The sequence below is a fragment of the Chionomys nivalis genome, chromosome 3 (assembly GCF_950005125.1).
Source record: "Chionomys nivalis chromosome 3, mChiNiv1.1, whole genome shotgun sequence".
Lineage (NCBI taxonomy): Eukaryota > Metazoa > Chordata > Mammalia > Rodentia > Cricetidae > Chionomys > Chionomys nivalis.
This window is the reverse complement of record NC_080088.1, coordinates 63,421,472-63,444,782: the sequence shown is the minus strand read 5'-3', so window position 1 is coordinate 63,444,782 and position 23,311 is coordinate 63,421,472. Positions and strand designations below refer to the sequence as shown.

The window sequence follows — 23,311 nt, the reverse complement described above, 5'->3', positions numbered from 1 at the left end:
TTTGGATGCAGGACAGAGAGATCAACCTCAAACTGACTGGGGAACTCCCTCCTTGCTGGCTGCCTGCCTTACGCAGTGCCAGAAGCTGCTGGGGAGAGAAGAGACATCAATAGCCTTACCCAGCACTGGAACATGCATGCTAATGACACTGGCTTGCTAGAAAGATGCACCCACGGGTACAATAATGGCATAATGATTACAGGTCAACCAACTGCTTTCTGTGTGAATCTGAGACCTGCTTCGCAAAAGGGATTTCATGCCTCATACTGTATACCTCATCAAAAGCCTATGACTGCAGAGATCATAGGCCACGGGGGGGGGATATCTATCCTTACTGTTCTACCAAACGGTCGGACTGTCAAACTGTACTCTAAATGCTATGTCGCTACTAAAGTCTTGGTGCTACCCTCAATTTGGTCAGGTAAGTTTCTTTTGGCAGGGAGTAGTGGCTAGTGCAGAGACTCATGACTGATCAAAGCGCCAAACATAAATAACTCAGAGTGTTCAGCTGCGGGTGGCCCATCTCTCAGCCACTCACCATCCAAGGCTCAGGGAAGAAGCAAGGGCAGAGACCATAGAAGAGCTGGCAGACAGGGAGGAGAGCTGCAATGTGCTCATATTTGGACAGGGCATGGTTGCTGACTGCATCAACTCTTGGCAACTCTGGTTACCTGCAGAAGATCTATACAAGGTCAAGCCAATCAGAATGGCTGATGGCTGAGACCACGAGGCCCCGCCCCTACTAGAGGAGCTACAGGCAGGTGATGGCTGCTGAGGGAAGGAGAATCACTCCTTTGGGGATGTGGCTCGTGCTATATTGTTCATGCCTCATGAGTCAGTCACACAGCCACTTATATGTCAGCAGCGCTAAATGAGCTCAGAGAGTTGTTAGCAACAAAAATAAGAAGAGCAGAGAAAGATAAGTGAAGGTCTCTGTGGAGGACTAGAGGGAAGTAGTGGTGGGTGGATATGATCAAAATACATTAGAACAATGGACAAATTTCTAAAGAATAAAAAAGACTGCAAAAAAACCCAAAATAAATAAAAATACTGATGCCTGATTCATGGCACAATTTAATTGTTTAGAAATGGGACTTAGACAATGAAAATTTTTTTCAGGAAGTAAAAATTAATAATTACAGTTCTAGTATGGCAATTCCACAAAATAACAGACTCAATAAACATTCAGTGAACAGAAAAATTCTTGAAAATTAAATAGAGGCCAGATGATTAACAATATTCAAAAAAAAGAAAAAATGTTGATTCAAAAATTCCAGAAAGAGAGAATTGGAAAGAATAGGAAAGATCAGTAATAAGAAAGGCAACTCTGAAACTAAAAAACAAAAGAGCAGAAGAAACATCTTAAAGCTGTTTCTCCCTGCCCACCCTGGAGACAGGGTTTCTCTGTGTACTCCTGGCTGTCCTTAAAACCCTCTCTGTAGACCAGGCCAGCAGCGAACTCACAGAGATCCACTTCCCTCTGCCTCCCAAGTGCTGGGATTAAAGGCGTGCGCCACCACCACCCAGCCATAATGTAGTTTCTTAAGGATAACTGTCTCCAATCTACAACTTCTATACCTAGTGAAACTACCAAACAAATGTGAAGACAAAAAACAGCACTGTTCAGGAGAACATAGAATCACAAATGCCTCGCTTTCTGGAAAATACTGAGGGAAGTCCTCAAAGTCTTTATTCAAGAGGGAGAAATAATATGGATCAACAAAAAGAAAGGAACACTAAAATACGACTGTTTAAGACAAAGCCAGGCTAATAACTATACCACACCGAACACTGAGGGGTAGCTGACCCAGAACGGAGAAATGATTTGGGTAACAGGCAATATTGAGGTCTCCCTTCACCAACATGCCCTTTTGCCAATGTTCTCATCATCTGTATTCAACAATGCCCAGGTAAACTGCAGGCTGAAGAAATCCCTTCTCTGAGAGTAACTGCTTAGAAGTGGAGTTCCCTTGGTGTCTGTTTAGGAAGCTTCTAGGTTCATCTACCCCTGGGAGCTCCAGGTCGCCCATGATAATCTTTGAAATACAATAGAAAACGTTCCTATTATCAATCTCTCACTAATTCTATGTCTCAGGCCACATCTAAAGATCCAGAACAGCTTCACTCCTCAGGGCTTCATTCACTGCCTTTCCAGAGAGTTTGTTCGTTCTCTGGGAAGCTTTCAACAAGAGACAGTGTGAGATTCCCTTCTCTGCAGCTTACTTAGTGTTAATTTAAAACTAAAGATTACAAACTCACAAAATTTTATTATGAATGAAAGATATCAAAATATTTAGGAGAAACCCATTAACGTGGGAAACCTTTATCTCGATCTGGTATAGGCATTCAAATATCAGAACAGAGACACGGATACTGAGAGAAAAGAAAAGGAAGGTCTGGAAACACGGCTCAGTTAGAAGACGGCATATACAGCATGCACAAGGTGCTGAGCTTAATCCCAACCACGGCTGAAAAGCAACTGTGATAGCAGACATCTAAATCCTAGCACTCTGGGGGTGGGAGTAGGAGGATCACAAGTTCAAGGTCACCATCAGCTACACAGTGAGTCCTAAACCAGCCTGGGCTATATGATCTGTCAAGAAAGGAAGAATAAAAGAGGCTTAAAGGGGGGGAAAGGTGGGTAGGGGAAGCAGGAAGAGAAAGGAAGAAAGGGGTAGAAAGAACATACAAAAAGATAAACAAAAAGAACTTGAGCCTAAGATTTTACAACATTTCAATTACGTAAAATTACGTTCCATAAAAAGGATGCCATACTATATGCTACAAGTGAAACTGAAAACATTCAGCAGTATGTCCCACGATACTGACGACACCTCTACTAACCTCTGATTCATCGCCCTTCTCTCTGTACGCAGTGGCAATGCTGGTCTGAACAGCCTTAATCCAGGCCTGGCGAAGCTTTTCAGAATCTGCCTGGAGCATACAACTTCTACAAGGAAATAGCATCATTTTGTCAGATAGTAAGTCAGGAGGGAAAAAATCCATACACTTTATTTTTCCTCACTATGCTACTAAGTACATTTTTAAAATGTGCATTAGTGTTTTGCCTGACTCTAAGTCTGTGTACCGTGTGTGTGTGTGTATCTGTGTGTTCTATGTGCTATGTGTGTGCCTGTGCGTGTGATGTACTGTGTGTCTGTGTGTGTGATGTGATGTGTGTGTCTGTGTGGTGTGTGTGTCTGTGTGATGTAGTGTGTGTGTGTGTGTGTGTGGTATGTGTCTATGGGTGTTTGTGTGGTATGTGTGTATGGTATGCTGTGTGTGTATGTCTGTGGTGTGTCCTTGAGTGGTGTGTGTGTGTACCTTGTGTGTCTGTGTGGTATGTGATGCGTGTGTGAGGGGTGTGTATGTCTGTGGTATATATCTGTGTGTGTGTGTCTGTGCAGTATGTGTGTGTGGTGGGTGCATGTAGTGTGTATGTAGTGTGTGTGTGTGATGTGCTGTGTGTGATGTGTTGTGTGTGTCTGTATGGTATGCATGTGTGGTGTGTGTGTGTGTGTCTGTGTGGTGTGTCAGTGTGTCTGTGTGGTGTTTGTGTGTGTGTATTCTCTCATAGCCTTCTACCTCCCTTTCTCTCCACCATGTAAGCAGAACACTGCTTCTTTTTTTAAGTGTGGTACAAAATGAAATTCAAAGTCACACACTTTCAATTTAACATAATATCTAAAAAGTTTTCGCGTGGACTAGGTTTGGTGCTTGAGACAGGAGAACGACAACTTCAAGGCCCTGAGTTCAATTCTCACTACCTACCAGGTTTTCACATAAACGTTTACAGGAAGGACAGAGCTCGGTAGTGGGTGCTTGCCTAACATGCTCGCAGCCCCACTAAGTAAATAAATAGCGATCTCTACAGATTCGAAAGACTGGGATACATGGAGAGAATTACATAAGTTCTTGGACAGAGCATCTACAATTGCTAATGGAATTCATTTTTAAAACATTCATTCTTTTGTTACACTGATAATCATAAATCAGAGTTCTCAGATCTGGTAAAGTCTTTGAGACAAACTACGTAAACATAAAAACAATTCTCAAATTGTCACGAACGTCTTACTTTGTTGGAGAGACCACCTCGAAGCAGAACCGCCGCTCTATGTCTTCGCAGTGCTTCACCGTGCACAGCCTGAGGTCCTCCACCACCACCGTGGGGCTGTCCTACAGCAAGGAGGCAAGCTCAGTTCATCAACTTAGCTCCCAGCCCAAATACACTCCAAAAACGGACCTCATTTAGAAGGTCTCTATTTTATCATAGTGTCGTTATGAAGATATAGAACTAATGGAGGCAATCCTATATTGTTCATTTAATCTGCCTCATCCAACTACTATGTAAAGTAAGTGCAATCATGTAGAGAAAGGACTGACCCACAACTGACACTTAACAAATACTCAAAAAATTATCTCCTTGTTGACCCTCTTCCATCCCACTGATGTCCATTACTCTTTGGGTTCCCACTCACATATAGAAGAGCTACGTTCTTCCCAAAGAGAAACCGGTAGCAAATCATATTTTAAATAGCACAATGAGAAACAACGGGAAATTGGTAAATCCTTCTTAAAATTCTTACAAGAAAGAGAAAAGATTTTGTCATTCCCTAATTAAAATACCAGTGCAAAAAATCAGGAGAAAGCACCAATGGATTAACTACAAAGTCCACAAGAGCCTGTGATTAGTGCGGCCATCTCACAGCAAAGGGGATATCAGAGGTTTATGGTTCACAGACTGTCATTCAAGGGCTAAGTGAGAAGCACACTATCAGTTAACAAATGGTCTCTTTCCAGGCTCCAGCATTCTCACAAGCCTTTCCAGTACACCTTTCCAACACATAAAATTCCTTGCCTTGAAATGAGGTCAAGGAAACACATAAACACAGCGGTAACAAAGACAGGGTTTCTGTCTACATTACTGACGGCATACACTTTGACTTCTGTCATTTTAAAGCACTCTTTGTGGTCACCATTGGTCCTAAACTAATGTGTTCTAAAAGACAAACCATCTGCAGCCTCAAAATGATACCATGGGATGTCAGGGTTACTCCTGCCACATAACTAACAGAAGGACTTATAAGATGAAGGTAATAATCTTGGTACACAAAACACCTTAAAACTAGGAATTAAAATTTCCGGCCGGGCAGTGGTGGCGCACACCTTTAATCCCAGCACTAGGGAGGCAAAGACAGGCAGATCTTTGTGAGTTCGAGGCCAGCCTGGTCTACAAGAGCTAGTTCCAGGACAGGCTCCAAAGCTACAGAGAAACCCTGTCTCAAAACACAGAAAAAAAAATTCTGAATTGAAGCTGGAGAGACATCACAGTGGTTAAGAGTGTACACTGCTCTGGTGGAGGACAGGGTTAGGGTCAGGCAGCTCACAGCTACCTGTGAGTAATGCCAATTCCAGGAAGTCTGATGCCCTCTTCTGACCTCCACAGGCACTGCACTCAAGTGCACAAATCCACATTCAAGACATTTATATACACATCATAACTAAGAATAAAAATAAAATCTGTATAGAAAGGGGTAGAAAGATGTTTCAGCAGTTAACAGCACTGGTTGCTCTTCCAGAGGACCCAAGTTCGATTCTCAGCATCTGTAACTCCAGTTCTAGGGGATTTGATGCCCTTATCTGGCCTTTTTGGGCACTGTATACAGAGACATACATACAGGCAAAATACCCATACACATGCAAAGAAGAAAAAAGGAAAAAACTGATTTAAAAAAAAGAAGAATTCATAACAATAGGACTAAAGAAAGGGCTCAGCCATTAAGGCTGCTTACTGCTCACAGAATTGGGTTCTCAGCACCCACATCGGACAGCCCACGACCACCTCTAATTCCCTCTCCTGGGGGATCAAACACCACTGGTCTCAGTGAGCAACTGCATTCACACGTACAGAGACACATACATACTCACAATTAAAAATGATAAAAATAATGCAGGTCACGTGGCGCACACCTTTAATCCCCACATTTAGGAGGCAGAGAGCGCCAGATCTCTGTGAGCTGGGGGCCAGCCTGGCCTACACAGTGAGTTCCAGGTTGGCCAGGGATGCTTTAAGACAATAACCCAGTGCCTTTGGGGGCACTGCAGTCACGTGCACAAACTTGCACTCAGACACACATGTACACACAAATGAAAACAATTTTTTTTCTCAAAAAGAATTCAGAATCAAATCACTCTGCTTTTAAGGATCAAGGTTGACAGCTTCCACTCTACTTGTTATGCATACCCAAACATAAAACCAATAGACGGAAATTTCAGAATTTTGCATATGGATATTTATGGACTTCAGTGTTCACCAAGACAAACAGACAAAGAACTAGAACTGGAACTTAGCAGTTTTCACTGTATTGCTTAATAAAGAACATACGTACCTTGAACTTTTTCTGGTAAACCAACTGATTGTTCTGTATGGAGAACCAGCGTCTAGACAAAGACAAACAGATTAAAGATGGCGTGTACCTTCAGTCATCCTCCGGCGGTGTAGGGTGATGGTATTGGGAATGCACTGCTTTGTTCTCGTAAACTAAAGCATATGACATAACTACCGAAAACTAAGAATATGCATCTTAAAAATAATCACAGGTTAGGGAGATAAATATCTGTTTTGGTTCATTTTCTGTCACATCTCAACAAAAGCTTTTATTTTTCCTGCTAAGACCATAACTATTTTAAACTCACGGATTTTTTTTGTTGTTGTTGTTTTGTTTTTTTGAGGTACTAAATATTATCTTTTCCTTCAAATATCTACTTTTATGATAAAGAAAACTTAAATTACAGATAAAATGTCCATTTATATATGGTAAATGGTGCTTTATTTTCAACCTTTTAGAAGCTAATTCAGCAAATGTTTGATCCTCAGCAAAACAGAGACTAATCACTTAGAACTGTATCAAAAATAAGATGATCACTAGCTTTATTCCATAGAAGAGCCCTTACTTCTCAGGCGAATTACATTGTTGTTACCATATATATATGACCCCCAAACTGTTTAAATGGTTCTCCTCATTACTGTTAAGTTATTAGGAAAACAATTTGCTCACACTCTTATTTAGAAAAATAAATGTAGGTAATGTAAGCCATATGCACTAATTCTAGTTTATTAACTTAAGAAAAAGAAATAAATACATAAAAAATTACAGTCAAAAGCCATTCATAAAAGAAGCAAAACTTCTCACCAAGCACGAAAAATGAACAGTATTTGAGTTGTTATTTTTAAATTAGTTTTATATGAGATGATTTTTAATATAAACATTAGTTATTAATCTATTAGCAGATAGAGATTCTACCTTTTCATTGACAATAATACAAATTGCTAGAAATTATATCCAGGTGTTTTGAATTTCTATTTTCAAATTTTTCGTTATTTCTTCAAAGCTGAGAAGGAGCCCCGAATACATCCTAGGGTTTCAGGCCTTTTACCGGGTGGGTGGGTTTTCTTGCCACTTAAAAATGCATCACCTTTTTCATTGAGAGAGAGTTTGTTATGTTAAATAAGCATCTAAGTAAAATAACGTGGGTGCCGCTGAATGCAAATCAACAGACCAGAAAAGGAAGAATTCCACGGCTCTTGTGGGGACAGGCAGCCAGTTAGAGATGTTAGATCAAAGTCCTACACACAAACCAAATGGCGCACCCTGCCACATGGGATGACATGCAATGGAGGCAATCTCTGAATCTGATTAAAATGTTGTCATAAAATTCATTTGAGGAGGGTGAACTATATTGATAAAAATGTACAGGCTGTGCACCATAGTAGTTCTCTCACACGGTTTGAGAAAACTACACTTTTATTAAATAATGGAAAGACATCCATATAAAAATGCAAACTTTTCATGCTTCTGAGGTCTTTTGACCTGGTCCATCTTGGGACAGTGTTCCCTAGGGATACTACTAATAATAACTAGATAAATGCCCCTGTTCCATCAGAGACCATTCCCTTCGGCTATTAGCCTTACGGAGCATATGTATTTCTGAAGGTCAGTTTCCCTGATATTCAACTGCTTCTGGGTAACATTTTTTCATCACTGGATTTTGTAAAATACTTAGAAAAGACAGTACAAATTTCTCTTCATTTGCTACTTCCTTAAAGAAAGCATAACAATACATCATAGGAAGGGAAAAATGAATTATAAAGATGTGATAGTCTGACGCTATCTTCCTTCTGCTACCATTAGAAACATACATCCAATGCCAACCAGAACTTTAACCAGGTGCCTAAAGGTAACAAAACATATATGTGTGCATGTCTGGGGAGTGCATGCGTGTGCTCTAGTGTGCATGCAGATATATGCACATGCACATGGAGTCCAGAGGAAAACCTTGGGGATCATACTTAGGGCACTGCCCAACTCCTTTGAGACAAGGTCTCGTATACTCACGAATTGGGTAGAGCAGCTGGCTGTCGAGCCCTAGGGATCTATCTGTCTCTCCCTCTTCAGTGCCATTTGTGTGGGGGTTGTGAGAGATCAAACTCAGGTCCTCATATGTGCAAGGCAAGCACGTTAGTGACTGAGTTCTCTTTCCGACCACTGGAATAGAGTTTTTAGCTGTTCCTATAAAGTAATACTAGTGACTATTAATATTTCCAAGAAAGGAAAAGTATGATGAACAGCTCGCAGCCTATGAATTACCTACACACAGAGAAATACTTCTTACAGGAAATGTTAAAGCACTACATAAATTGTGACTAGAGTGAAGAAACAAGCTTTGGAAATCACCATGCTAACAGAGTACACAGTCTACAAGACTAAAAAGTAGAGCACAAAGTATAGTTGGCTTCTAATCTCTTATGTGTAAGAAAAGTAAGACACATTTTGTATCTGTGTCAAATAAAAGTAATTTATTATAATTTAGACCAAAATATTACATCTATTTTTTAAAAAATAAATACTATTACATATGAAGAAAAACTTCCAGTTGGCAAAATTTAGGTCAAATGGGAAAAAAATAAATTTACAAAAATCAAATATATTTTACTATGTTTGCTCTCAACATCAAAAATATTGGGAAAAGTCGCAGTTCTAAATCTGAAGAAGGTTTATAACTAAAACTATATAAATTATGGGGCCATATTTTGGTGCTAGATAACCATTTAATATAAATTAAAGGCCTAATGCACTGATTTATTCAATTCAATTTGCTGTTTCCATGGGAATAAAGCAGAAGAGAGCACCTATGACCAGGCAAGGGAGTCTCTCTCATCCCAGCTGCTGCTCCATCCTAAACAAAGGTCACTATTTTATGTCAAAAGACATGTCACAGGGTGTGCCTACCACTCGGTCTGCATCGACTTTGCATCAGCCGTCCTTCCCCAGATCAAACCAACTGAGGTCAGGGGCGACCAAAAGGTCTCTTCCTCAAATAAACACTTGTATTTTCGTTCCAATTTAAAGCATAAAGAGATTTTTTTATCCATTGCAAGTAATCCAACTGAACACGGGTTAATCGGGCTTTCTCATGCTACAGAGGAAAGCGGATAAGAAGAGGGAGGCAGGAAGCTATTTGGTACCTGATATGATCGGGTTTTTTCCTGTCATGTGAAAAAATGGGGCAGGGTTAAAACAAAAGGGAAAGGCGTAAAAGAAAGAAAATGCAAATGCCAAATAAGCAAAGGACCAGCATGATACAAAAATAAGACAAAAAAAAAAAAAAAACTAAAGAAACAAGCGTAAGCTAACAACTTAACAATGCAGTCTGAGTAGAGTATCATGTGTTTTATTATAAACATATACATTCTGCAAAATTTCAATTCTTAAGAAACTGAAATACTTTGCAAATATTTGAATTATTATATTACCATTACCTTATTATTACTAATTTGACTGTCTGCCTCTATGGTCCTAACTAGAAAATACAGATAGCCTTGTGCCACACCTCAATAAGCTGTGCCTGGAAGGTAGGAGGAAAAGCACTGCATTTTACCTACAGAAACCTTCAGCCAATAAAAACTTTTTGGAAAGAAAATGGGGTGACTAATTGAGAATTTCAAAGATCATAAAATAGTAACCGAGTAAACCTCCCACCGATCCCCATCTGCCTTCATCACATGACGACAGACTTTAAGGCCACACATAAACATGACTCACTCAGTGATTTTGGGAGAAGTAGGAAGGTGGAGACAGGGCTTGGCTGTGTAGCCTAGGCTGACTTAGCTCACGTAATACCTCACCCTCCCAGGTTTTGGGACCATGGGAATACACACTCTGCCCAGAAGACTCATTTTTAGTCTAGGTATATACTTCTTACTTTAAAACAAAAGCCAATAAAAAAAATTTATCAAGTCAGGCGGTGGTGGCACACACCTTTAACCCCAGCACTTGGGAAGCAGAGTCAGGAGGATCTCTGTGAGTTCAAGGCCAGCCTGGTCTACACAGAGTTCCAGGACAGGCACCAAAGCTACACAGACAAACCCTGTCTCAAAAAACCAAAAACATTTTTATCTGTACCAGCAGTATATAGAACATTTTGCTTTAAAATTTTGTATAATACATTTTATGCTGGGTTATATTTTCTGGAGTCTGCTTCTTTTATTAGCATTTCCAACTAAATACTAAATTACATTAACAGTTATTTTCCTTGTTATTCCTCCTTTCCAAATTCATTGTGAGGCAGAGAAGAGAGACATACGTTCCAGTGTTTAAAGTCTGAATTGAAACTGCATACTGAGAAAATAACTTAATAAGAAAGCTCATTGTTGCATGCACCCCAGAAAAATAAAGCCGTCCCTTGGTGTTGGTGTAGCGGTTGGGTCTAGGATCCAACTGCACATCACCAAATCTATAGATGCTCAAGTTCTCTAAGACAAAATGCAGCGTTTGCATATAATCATAATACATGAGTGTATGAAGGACAGATGAGAGAGAGGGAGGGGGAAGAGAGAGGGAGGGAGAGAGGGAGAGAGAGACAGAGGGAGGGAGGGAGGGAGGGAGGGAGGGAGGGAGGGAGGGAGGGAGGGAGGGAGGGAGGGAGGGAGGGAGGGAGGGAGGGAGGGAGAGAGAGAGAAACAGTAAGACTGGCCATGCAGACCTCTCTGGGCTCAGTTGATTTTCCCACCTGCGACTTGAATTAACTGAGTTCAATCACCTCTAGATTTACTTGCAACTGTTGCAACTGTTATTATAATGTAAACGCTATGTAAATAGTATTATTGCATTTTTTAAAAGAGTAAATAATTACAAGGAAAAAACCTCCATGTTAAGTACAGAGTTGGTGTTTCTCAAAATTGTTGATTCTCAGTTGGGTGAGTCCGTAAGTGTGAGATCATACAGAGAGCCAACAGTATCATACATTTACATGGTCAGATGCCACCAACAAGAACTCTGGAATTTAGCAGGAACATGACTGGCAATGCATATAGGACATGAACTTCTCATTCTTATGCCATCTGCCCTCACACACAAAACATAATTACCATTCTACATCATACAATACTAGACACTGCTTTTAAAGTAAAGTGTAATTTATGAAGCATGAGGGAGATTTTTTTTTAACATTTGGGAATTCTTAATCACATTCACATATCCCTCAGGATGGAGATCTTTGATAGTTGATGCTGAAAATATGATATAATTTCATAAAATGAATAGAAAAGCTTAATATCTGAAGAGGTGGATTCTGAGATGGTTGTTTGGCTTGGTTTTGGTTTTCTGGGACAGTTTCTTTGTGTAGCTTTGGAGCCTGTCCTGGAACTCGCTCTGTAGACCAGGCTGGCCTCGAACTCACAGAGATCCGCCTGCCTCTGCCTCCTGAGTGCTGGGATTAAAGGTGTGTGCCACCACCGCCCAGTCTCTGAGATGTTTTTAATATTAAGGAATATAGAGTCTTACTTAGAGGAGCAGACCGTATTATAATAAATTACATGAATGGAAGGGAACTACTTGCACGTCTGAGATTAGGCATTTGATAAGCCTCATCCCTGCTCTCGCCTGTCAAATTTTTGCTATATTCTGCATATCATCTGTCCCCTTGAAGGTTCTGCACTAGATCTGGCTCACAGTGTGGCACAGCTACAATGGTGGAATCCTTAGGGGGCAGGGCCTTGTGCTGGGTGACTACATCATTGAAGACACTGCCTGTGCAAGGGACCAGTGCTGGTCTCCTGAAGGACGTGTGTTGTCGGGAATTGGTCATTTCCCTTCCTGCTCTTTGACTTTCTGTCTCAAGATCTCAGGCACACAGCTCTGCTACCAAAACACAGGCCAGCAACACAAGTTCCCTCAATGACGTCATCCAATCTTTAATTTCCAGACTACAAAACCATGAGAAAAATAAATCCGTCTTAATTTCAGCCATCTTTCTAAATCTCCCTGTCCTTGCTGACTGCAGTGGTCACAGACAGTCCTTGACCCAGCAGCTCCACTTCTGAGGGGATGCCCTCCCACCCTGTGGACACAGCACATCTACAGCAGGGGTTCGCGGATGCTCCAACTTGATCTCGCTTCTGTTTTAGTGTCAAAGCCAGTCAATATGACTCATCAAACACTGAGAAGGTCCACATTTGATTGATCGTATTCTACTGCTCTGAACAGTAGGTCTGCAATGGACCTCCCACTAAGACTAACTGTGCTTCACTTTGTAGTCCGAGATCGCATTTCTCGCTAGGGTGGAAATGCAAAGTGGTTATACATCTTGGCTTTCATTTTCTTAAGCTTTAAGGAGGTGCAAATCCGAAGGTTACATTTCAATTCTAGCATCACACTATAAAACCACAGTGGCTGAATAATCTTATAAAATTATTGCGCACTCGTTGTTTCTAGTTTCCTACACAAGCTACAGAATTTTCCAAGGACTTAAAGGGATCATAGTTTTACATTTCAGCTCACGAAACACAATTTTAATTTTTCATTTTCACTGTGTAATAACTAGAAGCATTACTGATAATCAGATCACGATAACGGTCCTCCAGTACCCATGTCTTATTTAAAAGTTCTGCATAACTCAGAGGCTTAATATTAAATATCTTCAGTCTTTTCAGCTTATTCACTCTCAAATGAAGAAAAAAATCAAATAAAATCATGCACCATTTAGATTTCCTACAACATCAAACACTAGAGAAATGCTCAATAAACCACTGACATTTAAAAATGTCACTGGGAGCTGTCGAACTTCAACACCAAGAAATCTAAGTAAAGGCCGGGTGGTGGTGGCGCACGCCTTTAATCCCAGCACTTGGGAGGCAGAGGCAGGCGGATCTCTGTGAGTTCGAGACCAGCCTGGTCTACAGAGCTAGTTCCAGGACAGGCTCCACAGCCACAGAGAAACCCTGTCTCGAAAAACCAAAAAAAAAAAAAAAAAAAAAAAGAAATCTAAGTAAGTGCAATCAGATCCATCTCAACACAGCACTGAGGCTCCCGTTAAATTAACACATTGTACACCCAATGAACATTAATAGGAGACCCTATTGATTTTAGCAATAACCCGCCTTTAGGAACATTTCCATCACTGGGTGAATGCCTACCTGCCACTACCACAGAAGACATTTCATCCAATCCTGCAATAGCAAGTCAGTTACCCAGAACACAAACACCACTTTCAATTATTATGAAACTGTCCTTTTTTGATTTAAACAAAAGGGAAAACAGCATCCTTGAGCAAAAGACCAAGCACTGATATCAGAAGGACGACTGGAGCTGAGCACCTTTCAATGCTGCTAGGCATGAAATTACTTCACTTGTCATATCAATATAGTAAAATACTTCATAATTTCTTTTTTGTTTTGTTTTGCGATTTTTGACTCAAGATCATACTATGCAAGTTAAGTTGGCCAGGAACTCAAAATTCTTCTGCCTTCGTGGGTAGGATTACAGGTATCCACGCCATGATACCTGGCTACAATTCCATTCTTGTAAGACATTCAACAGTTTTGTATTTTGTAAATATTAATCAAGCCAGGCAGTAGTAGCTCACGTCTTTTAATCCCAGCACTTGATGGGCAGAGGCAGGCAGATCTTTGTAAATCCGAGGCCAGCTTGGTCTACAAAATGAGTTCCGGGACAGCCAGAGCTGTTATACAGAGAAACCCTGTCTTGAAAAAAACAAACAAAATAAACAACAACAAAAAAATAAGTAAAAATTCAAAGTGTTTGTTAGCCATTACATTTATAATAAAGAAATAATGACTATCATGACTTCTCATGTCCTACTTACGTGTTATTACAAAGGCCAAAAGCTCAGGGCTACCTGGTCTTAAGACCTGCAAATTTTTACTTTGCGGGGGTGGGGAGGTGGGAGGATCGAGACAGGGTTTCTCTGTGTAGTCGTGGCTGAGCTGGAACTAGCTCTGTAGCCCGGTGTGTGGTGTGTGTGTGTGTGTGTGTGTGTGTGTATGAGAATTTAGTCATTATAGACCAAGAGTTAAAAAAAAATCTAGTTTTATCCTTTAAGGCTTTAGTTTCAAATCTAAAAATCTGTGTTTTCACTCTTTACCTGACCCTTACTATTCGGTAGACTGTAATAAGACAGTTAATAAGAATTTGTAGAATTTAGAAAGTTCTGGGGAAAATGAGTTGCCAATTACAAGGAGAGGCAGAAAATGGCAAACATGTTAAAATTACAATGAACGTTTGAAGTCTGTTACCTGTTCCACGTTTTGAAGGCGTTGCTGGCTCGCTTGAAGAGATACCCTTCCATGACAATGCCATTCGCAGCATCGACATTATACTCCAGCTTGGAGTCATCACTGGAGAAGTCCTAGACAAGACACACACGAGTTCAGACAACAGTGTTCCCAGAAAGAGATGTATCCAGGGAAAACAGCTGTAAGAAGTTCGCAGTAAGTCCTACACAAACACGGGAGAAGGAACATAACAACAGAGACGTGCTTCAACACACTAACAATTCAGGGTGCTGGGGACCAAACTCTGGCTCTCTGCAAGAGCAGCAAGTGCTCTTGGAAGCCTTCTCTCCAGCCCTGGAAGCCAGACTTCTACCTATGATAGCTCTTCTGCAGACTGGATGATGCTTAGCTGTGAGAAACCAGCATTAGAGGGAAAGCGGGTGAGAATCCTCCCAGGGCTTCCTCCCATGAACATGCTAAAACATGAAATGGAAATAGGTTGAATTCTAAAAAAGCCAGGCGGTATTCAGGCGGTAGTCGCACATTTTTAATACCACTTGGGAGGCAGAGGCAGGCGGATCTCCGTGGGTTCAAGGTCAGCCTGGTCTACAAAATGAGTCCCAGGACAGCCAGGACTGTTACACAGAGAAACCTTTTCTCAAAAACCAAAAATTTTAAGCATAAAAAGTCAATCTATAAATGAATCGTTATATTTCTACATTTTTATCTTTGGAAAAAATAGAAAACACTAGTTCCTTCATTAAAACTATGTGTACACCTATTTTTAAAATTCACATTACTCTGTGTATGTGCATGTGTACATGTGTGCATGCATGTGTACTTCATGTATGGTCTGAACTCAGTACTCTAAACACAACAGACAAGTGTTCTGCAACAAACACATAAACCCAGCCATCATTCACAGCAGAGTGCATTGCGCAGTAACCAGACTTAACTGACTTCTGCAACATATGTATACTTTGTACGTGTGTACATGTTCATTTGTGCATATGTGTGTGAGCACGTGTACGCCTGTGAAGCCAGGCATCAACTTTAGGGATCTTCCTCGATTGTACTCTACCTTATGTCTTGAGACAGGTTCTTTCAATAAACCTGGAACTCACCAATTTGGCAACACTAGCTGGCAAGCAAGCTCCGGGGGTCCACCTCACTCCAGTCCCTAGTACTAGTTCCACAGGTGTAGGCCACGGCGCCCAGTCTTTTTCAGGGTCCCTGGAATCTGACCACAGGGCCCCATGCTTACATAGCGCACACTGCACCAAATGAGCTGTCCTTCCGGCCCTCACCTTTACAACATCTTAAAGGTTTCTTGTGCTTTTACTTTTACATCTTAAATCAATATAGAATATAATATAGGGTTTCATTATGATATATTCGTATGTGTAGATTTCATGTACTTAGAATTAATATATTGGGCTAGATTCCACATATGAGAAAGAACTTACTATTTATCTTTCTGATACTTGCCTACTCTGTTTCCACTTCTGTCTTCCTGTAAACGACATACTTTTACTCTTCTTTAAGGCTAAATGAACTCTGTGCGCACATGTGTATGAACATGTGACATTTTCATTAGTCCCATGTTTGCTGAAGACACGTGGCTGGCTCCACGTCTTGGCCACTGTGAACTGCAGCAGGAAACTCGAGTGTGTGAGCATCTCTGGGGTGTGCTTCCCTTACATAGTCAGGAGCAGGCCCAGGAGTGGCGCTACAACTGTCGTCACATGCTGGCTTTATTTTTAGTTTCTGGGGAGGACTAAAGGTTGTGTTTGAGGCATCTGCAGGTTCTTTGTAATCATTACGAGACTCATAGCATAAATAATGGGGCTAGGGGTGCAGCTCGATGGGGTCTGCTTGTCCAGCATGTGCAACACCAAAATAGTGATAACAGTAGTGATACCAAATAGTAATAATATAAAGCATCAAACAGAATTAGCTCAATGTGCAATGCACTGTAAATGTGTATTCTCGACTACTTCTTGAGATGTATGAGTCTTCTATTATCCATGTCCCTTAATAAAGTACTCAGATGTGATACACTGCAGGACGTTCCATATGTAAGCAGCTAGTAACAGCGGATGCAATATTGCTTCAGGAATCTCTGTGAACACGTTCATAATCTGACAGTTAGGAGGGGACACTCAAAGGCAACTGGAGCCAAGAACAACTGGAAGACAGATCAACAGAACAAGGACATCTGCCTCTTTCCTGCAGGGCCCAGGAAGCGGATGGCTCGACTAAGAAGGGTGAGTCAAAACAGCTAACCAAAGCGTTTCCACTGAGCCTGTGAGTGAGACCAGAAGAACCATTATTACCACCAGTCAAGACGATCAGAAAGGTCCAGTCAACCAGAGCAGTGACAAAGGTGAAGGGTGGAAAGAAAGAAGTACACTGTCCTGATGTTGCTTATGGAGAAGACACTGTACACAAAAGAATTCAGAGAGAAAGCAGCATCAAGAGCATTAGATTGCTAGGTATAAAATCAATACAGAGAGAGCATCAATGAGAGTGCTGGGTATAAAATCAACACAGGGAAATCAATCTCGCCCAAACAGAACAGAGACTTTCTAAAGGTAGTAGTTACAGGAACATTTGTAATGTAGGGGTCTGGGAATACACCTAACCAAAGGTATGTAAGAAAATCACAAAACCTCATGCAAGTCATTAAGAGAATTTAAAAAGACGGTAGCGTAAGACTGTGACAGATCCAATATAACCTCAATCAAAATCCCGAAAGCCTTTTAAAAAATGAATTACTGCTGTGTGTATCCTGGAGGAAGACTAACAAATGTCCCAGCACTCAGGACTACCAGACTAGTGTGGCAAGGGCTGAACCCACTGAGTCATCTCACCAATCCCCCAAAAAGCTCCTGTTATAGAACAAAATTACTCCTGGAGTTTGCAAGTATACAAAACTCAGTGTGCAGAAAGAGGGAGTGGAAGCTTTGCTTACTCAGACATGAAAAGTTACTATAAAGCTGATAACAACTGAGACAATGATGTGTTGGGATAATGAAGACGAAATGACCACGGGATGGAATGACAGTGCAGAAAGCGCCTCAGATAGGAAAAGTGTGGGGTGTACCACATGCCACATGCCATAACACAGAGCACTGGAGGAGGAGGCTTGCTAACTCACCAAGAGCAATAATCTATCGACGGGAGGAAGTAGATTTCTACCCACTACACACAAGAACCCAGTTACACGAGTTAAAGAGCTAAATGCCAGTGCCGAGGACAGAGCTCGGCGACAAAGCATCTACCCGTCATACATGAGGCCTGAGGCTCAGTCTCCAGCACCATCACAAAAAACAAACAAATAAAACAAAGCTATAAACATGAAAAAGCAAAGCTATGTGGTATTTGCGATCTTGTGATGAGTACTGCTAAACCAATAACAAAAGCACTAGACACAGGGCTGAAAACCTAAAACACCTATATCTAGAATATATGAAGAACTTGGTCATCAGCTAAAAAGCCTGGGAGTAAAATGGAAGAAAAGAGAATAGATGTTTCATAAACAGGGACCACAAATGACCTGAAGATATAAATTACTAGTTACTGATGATGCATAAATTAAAACCACAATGAGATGTTCATATCCACAGTGTAGTGGTGAGAGCATCAGGAACCTCGGCGCTGCCTGCCAGCATCCTCGACATGGTGGGCACATGCACGCTGTTTGGTACAGCAGCTCTGTTTCATTACTGTTCACCTAAAGACATGCCAAGGCACGGGCAGGACAGACAGACGGGCACTCACAGCATCGCTACTTCTCACACTGATCAATACAATTGATAAAACAACTGGAAAAGTATCAGAAATGTTTTCCCTTACATTTCAGTTGACTTCATTTGTTTGTTTGTTTATTTACCTGTAATGCAGCCTGTGTCAGCATTTAGGGGTAGAGAAAGTATTCACAATGAATAAAAAGAGCATTATTTTCTTAAATAAAAACAGTTGTGCATTGTTTAAAGTCAAATCATCTCCTATCTGACAGTCTACCAGTTTGAGGCCTTCAGTGTAATATTGAACAAATATATAAAAAGACATTAAAATATTTATTCAATTTAATCAACAATCACATAGTTTTTGAAACATAATTTGTCATCTTACTTTTAGCAATCATTTGACACTAACACCATTAAAACAAGTTAGTCATCAAAATGCCATGTTGTATAGCCTAAGCATAAAGAAGAGGGAGGCACGGTAGTGTAACGCTATAATCCCAGTACTCAGGAGGTTGAGGCAGATGGGTCACAAGTTCAAGGCCTGTCTGAGCTGCATAGCAAGACTCTGGAGAGACAGGGCAAGCAGGAGAAAGAGAGCAGCAAGTCAAGACCTGTAAATTAAACCAGAGCTGGGATGGTGGTGCACACCTGTAATCCCAGGCACACAGGAGGCAAGAGTGGGAGGGCTGTGAGGTCAAAGCTAGGCTGGGAATACAGACAGATCACGTCTTTAAACAAAAGAAAATATGGAGTTAGCCTCCTCCTCTAGTAACTAAAGTGACTGATGTAAAGATGGCCTAAGAAAAAAGTCTTCCCTTCTCTAAATGTTATTTTTGAGCATGAACAATTATTTTTGTCTTACACCTGCTCCTGATTTCACTTCATTTTTCCCCATTTACATCTTCTATGTCCGATCCAATCTAAGTAATCTGTAATCAAAGATGGCCTGGTTGCTTATTATCGAGAGGACAGATCTCTTACGGCATGCAGAAAAAACTTCACCGTAACTCTATAGAACTATCCAATCCCTAATTTGCCTTTATGCTTGGGCCGCTGCACCAACCCATCACAGACTATTACCTGTAAAGTATGGACACAATACACTCAACTCTTGTATAAAGAAATCAACACAGATTTCTATTGAATCCTCATGTTTAGAAGTATTTGTCAAGAATAGTTTAGCTAGGCTTAGGCAATTAACAAGCAATGAGGGTCCAGAAGGCATGTGCTGAGCTGCCTTGGAGTGGCTGCAGCTGGGAAGTTAGAGAGAGAGCGAGAGCGAGAGCGAGAGCGAGAGCGAGAGCGAGAGAGAGAGAGAGAGAGAGAGAGAGAGAGAGAGAGAGAGAGAAGAGTGAGAATGTGCACTCATTCTCTCTCACACACAGGCATACACATACATGTACAGATGAACACACACATGCCCTGCCTTGTGCACACGCACATACATGCATGCACACTTTGGCAGGTGGTTGTCAGTGTCCAAAATGATACCATGAATAATAGCCAAGATTTTAACAAGGTGTAACTTTTAGTTAGGCAGTATTTATAAACTGGTTCGAGAATCTAGCTTGCAAATGTTTTGCTCTGAGAAGATAACAAAATGCAAGCACTAACATTTAGCACGTTTACTTTTCACAGAGAGAAGGGTTTACTGAACAAGCGACTGAGAGGACCTGTGTAGCAATGGTGGCTGCATTCACTAACATTCCCGCAAACGCAAGTCGATCTGAGTTGCCCCATACCTTCTGCTGGATAGTAGAATGTTTTTGCTCCATCTCTCTTTTCTCCTTTGCGGCATCCACAACCAGTCGATCCAACTAAAGAAAAGAAGAAAATTACAGACTTAAAAGTCAAAGAAACAAAGGTATTTGGTAAACCATAGTCCAAGTTATTTTACAGATAAATAGAAATCAACCGATTATCGTTAACATGAACAGGCATTTTTGGCTAAACACTCAAGCAGAAATTCACATTTTTCTAGCATTAAATCCTTTTTGAGAAAGCAGATATCTTAGGGGGAATGGCTCCAAGCTGGAGGCCTGGTCTTGAGCATTGTACCAGTGTGTGTTCCATCCTTAAAGGACAAGGACCCTAACTAAAGTGCCTGTTGACCCACTTAGAAGACGCTCGTAGATGCAGACAAGATAAACAAAACAAAGTGCACGTACAAAAGCATGATTTATTATTATTATTATTCCAGCACTAGCAAAAGGCAATGCAGCTGACAGCTAGACTAGGAAAGGCAAAGGTCGCAAGCAAAGGATGATGGCTAAGATTGATAAGTCACTTGTAACCACGAGGCTAACTGTGACACAAATACCCATGAACCTGTGCTTCTGCCTTTACATAAAAGAACCAAGATTCTCTTACAGAAGTCCCAGTTTCCTCAGGCTGGGCTGCAAACAAACCCTACCTCACCTGACACATATACAGAGCGTTTGGCAGGGACACAAACAGCAGTCCACGGCAGGAGACGAAGAACAGAAAGCATGGAATTCACAGCATATGCTGTGCACACGATCCCTCCGCTCTTCTCTCTCTCCCCCTCTCCTCCTCTCCTTTCTCCCTCCTCCCTTCCCTTCCTCCTCTCTCCTCCCCTCCACTCCTCTCTCCCTCCTTCCTTCCCTCCCTCCTCCCTTCCCTTCTTCTCTCCCTTCCCTCCCTCCTCCCTTCCCTCCTCCTCTCTCCTCCCCCTCCTCCTCTCTCCTTCCCCTCCTCCTCCCCTCCCTCCTCCTCTCCTCTCTCCCTCCTCCTCTCTCCCTCCTCCCTCCCCTCCCTCCTTCCCTCTGCTCTCCCTCCTTCCCCCTCCTCACTTCCCTCCTCCTCTTCCCCCCCACCCCTCCCTCTTCCCTTCCCTTCCCTCTCCCTCCTCCCCTCCCACACATATACTTTGATCATTGAATGGTATTCACATTCCTCTCTTATCTTTCTCCCATTTCCCTAAATTCTATTTTTTTTCCTTATTCTCTCACCTCAAAAAGTATAATGGGAAAGAAAAACCCAGATTAATACTATTAAATCAGAGTAAGAAGGTTCATTACCCCGTACAAAGTATGCCCAAAGTAACTTGCGCCAAGTCAGTGGTAAAGCACATGCCTAGCATGCATTAAGGCCCTATATTTGTATTTGAGCCGCAGTGCCACCACCAAGTGTATGTCTGGGGGGGGGGGGGGGCAAACATTTTAATCTTTGTGAGATGATAAACGGTCTTGAGAGCTTTATGATTCTAAGACTTTCATTACTCAAGCAGTCAATATAAATTTTTGAAGATGAAAAAAGCAATGTCTTAAATAAAAGCAAACTAAGGCAGTAACTTGATTACTGACTTACTTTAAAAAGTAAAGGGCTAAATCCCGCTATTTGTAGTATAAAAAGTGGACGTGTATCTCAGCATGCCTCAGCCTCCCTCCCAGGCCTAGGACCACAGCTATGCACCGCGCCTGCCGGAAGAGTTCCTTGAAGTCTCTTCTTCAGAACCCTCATGTCAATATTCAACACAGGCACTGTCACCTTTAAGTTCACTTCTGGCTCAACCTTTAACCCACACGTGAATGTGCTCCAGTGCCAAACTCCTTATAAGTAAGTGATAAGCCAGATTCCCACACGCTAAATATCTTTAGAGACACACACACACCAACAAGCAGCCCAGAATCAAAGAGTCCAGTCAAGAGGTTACCTGCGCTCCAAGATCTTTCATGTAGGGCCCGAGCTCACTGAACAGGTCATAGCCTTGGTGGAAGAAGGCCAGGTGTGCATACATGAAGGACAGCATCTAAGGGGGACAGAGGGGTATCAGCTCAGAGGCGTGCTGGAAGCGAAGAAAGCTGGAGTCCTCCCCACATTTCAGATCACTCCACAAGGACTCAAAGTGTCAAATCTACTTAAAATGGAGATTTTTTTTCTTAAGAACTTCATAAATATTTGTAAATACAAAGAGAATACAATTTTCTTTAAGAGAAAAACCCAGTGGTTTGGTATCTTAACAACTGTGGTTGTTCAGAGCTAAATAAAAGATACATGGGTGATTGAAATAATATTCTCAATAGCCTCACTCAACAGTAATCCTTAAGTTCATCTGAGATATCTATGTGGTCCTCGAAGAAAACTCCCTAAGCAGAGAAGGAAAGAAATGTCAACAGTAGCAAACACTCTAACCTACCAGGGCCACCAGCCCCAGGGAGGTGGGCAGACTCTCAGTTACTCCTTTTTCCAAAAACTTAGATACAAGTGGGGATGGCACAGCCTTTTCTGTTTTTAGAAAGCTGTTGTTTATTTGTTTTAGTGCAGTGTGTGTGTGTTCACACATGCCTGGGGAGTGTGGCGGTCCAGGAGATCTTGCAGGAGTCAGTTCACGGTCTGGCCACTGAACTGGGGGCATCAGGCTCAGCAGCAGGTGTCCTCGCCTGCAGGGCCCCCTCACTGGCCCTGGGGATTTCTTCATATTCATCCCACAGACTCAAAACTGACATTAAGTAAGGAGTGGGGGTTCCCAGCTTTTTCTGTATTGTATTAATTCCCAGAAGAAAAGACACTCCCGTTCTCATCAATTCAATTTTCACGTGGGAAGGAATTATATATAATTAAATGTATGCAAATGATCTCCAAAGACCTGCTTTATTTTTTTTAGCAAGAACAGACATATGTTTAATATACTGAAGACTAATGTAGAGCATAAGAGTGTTGATACTCAAGAATCCTCTACAGAAAAAAAATTGTTTTCAAAATATAAAGAAGCTAAGTAAAATTCGAAGATTAATGATAAAACTCACATATAAAAATTACTATAGTGTTAGATAATGGTAATAATTACATTACTGTGTGAAAATATTTTTCAGACCACTGAGTTATAAAGAATTAATAAGATTATATAAAAATGTAAAATACACAAGGGCACACTACAACTTCCACAATGAGATTTTTCTTTGTTTTGTTTTTGTTTTGTTAGTTTGTTTTGGCTTTTTGGTTTTTCTTTTAAATTCTGTTTGGT

The 23,311-nt window shown here is 41.3% G+C and overlaps 1 protein-coding gene across 9 annotated transcripts in view; it reads right to left on the bottom strand.

The window, feature by feature from the left end:
- The window catches only part of Acap2 (ArfGAP with coiled-coil, ankyrin repeat and PH domains 2), a 120,196-nt gene that overhangs the window by 24,260 nt on the left and 72,625 nt on the right, over positions 1–23,311 (bottom strand). For 3 of the 9 annotated variants that reach the window (XR_009056799.1, XM_057763770.1, XM_057763774.1), the window contains exons 8-15: positions 22,001–22,096; positions 20,067–20,141; positions 18,468–18,479; positions 14,594–14,706; positions 9,527–9,547; positions 6,390–6,441; positions 4,076–4,176; positions 2,845–2,950 (exon numbers count right to left, since the gene is read on the bottom strand). Coding sequence is in view for 7 of the 9 variants with exons in the window: in XM_057763770.1 (XP_057619753.1) it covers positions 2,845–2,950; positions 4,076–4,176; positions 6,390–6,441; positions 9,527–9,547; positions 14,594–14,706; positions 18,468–18,479; positions 20,067–20,141; positions 22,001–22,096 (576 nt within the window). In the remaining 2 variants the exon portion in view is untranslated. The remainder of the gene's footprint in view (positions 1–2,844; positions 2,951–4,075; positions 4,177–6,389; positions 6,442–9,526; positions 9,548–14,593; positions 14,707–18,467; positions 18,480–20,066; positions 20,142–22,000; positions 22,097–23,311) is intronic. The other 6 variants (XR_009056800.1, XM_057763772.1, XM_057763771.1 and 3 more) reach the window with 3 other exon arrangements.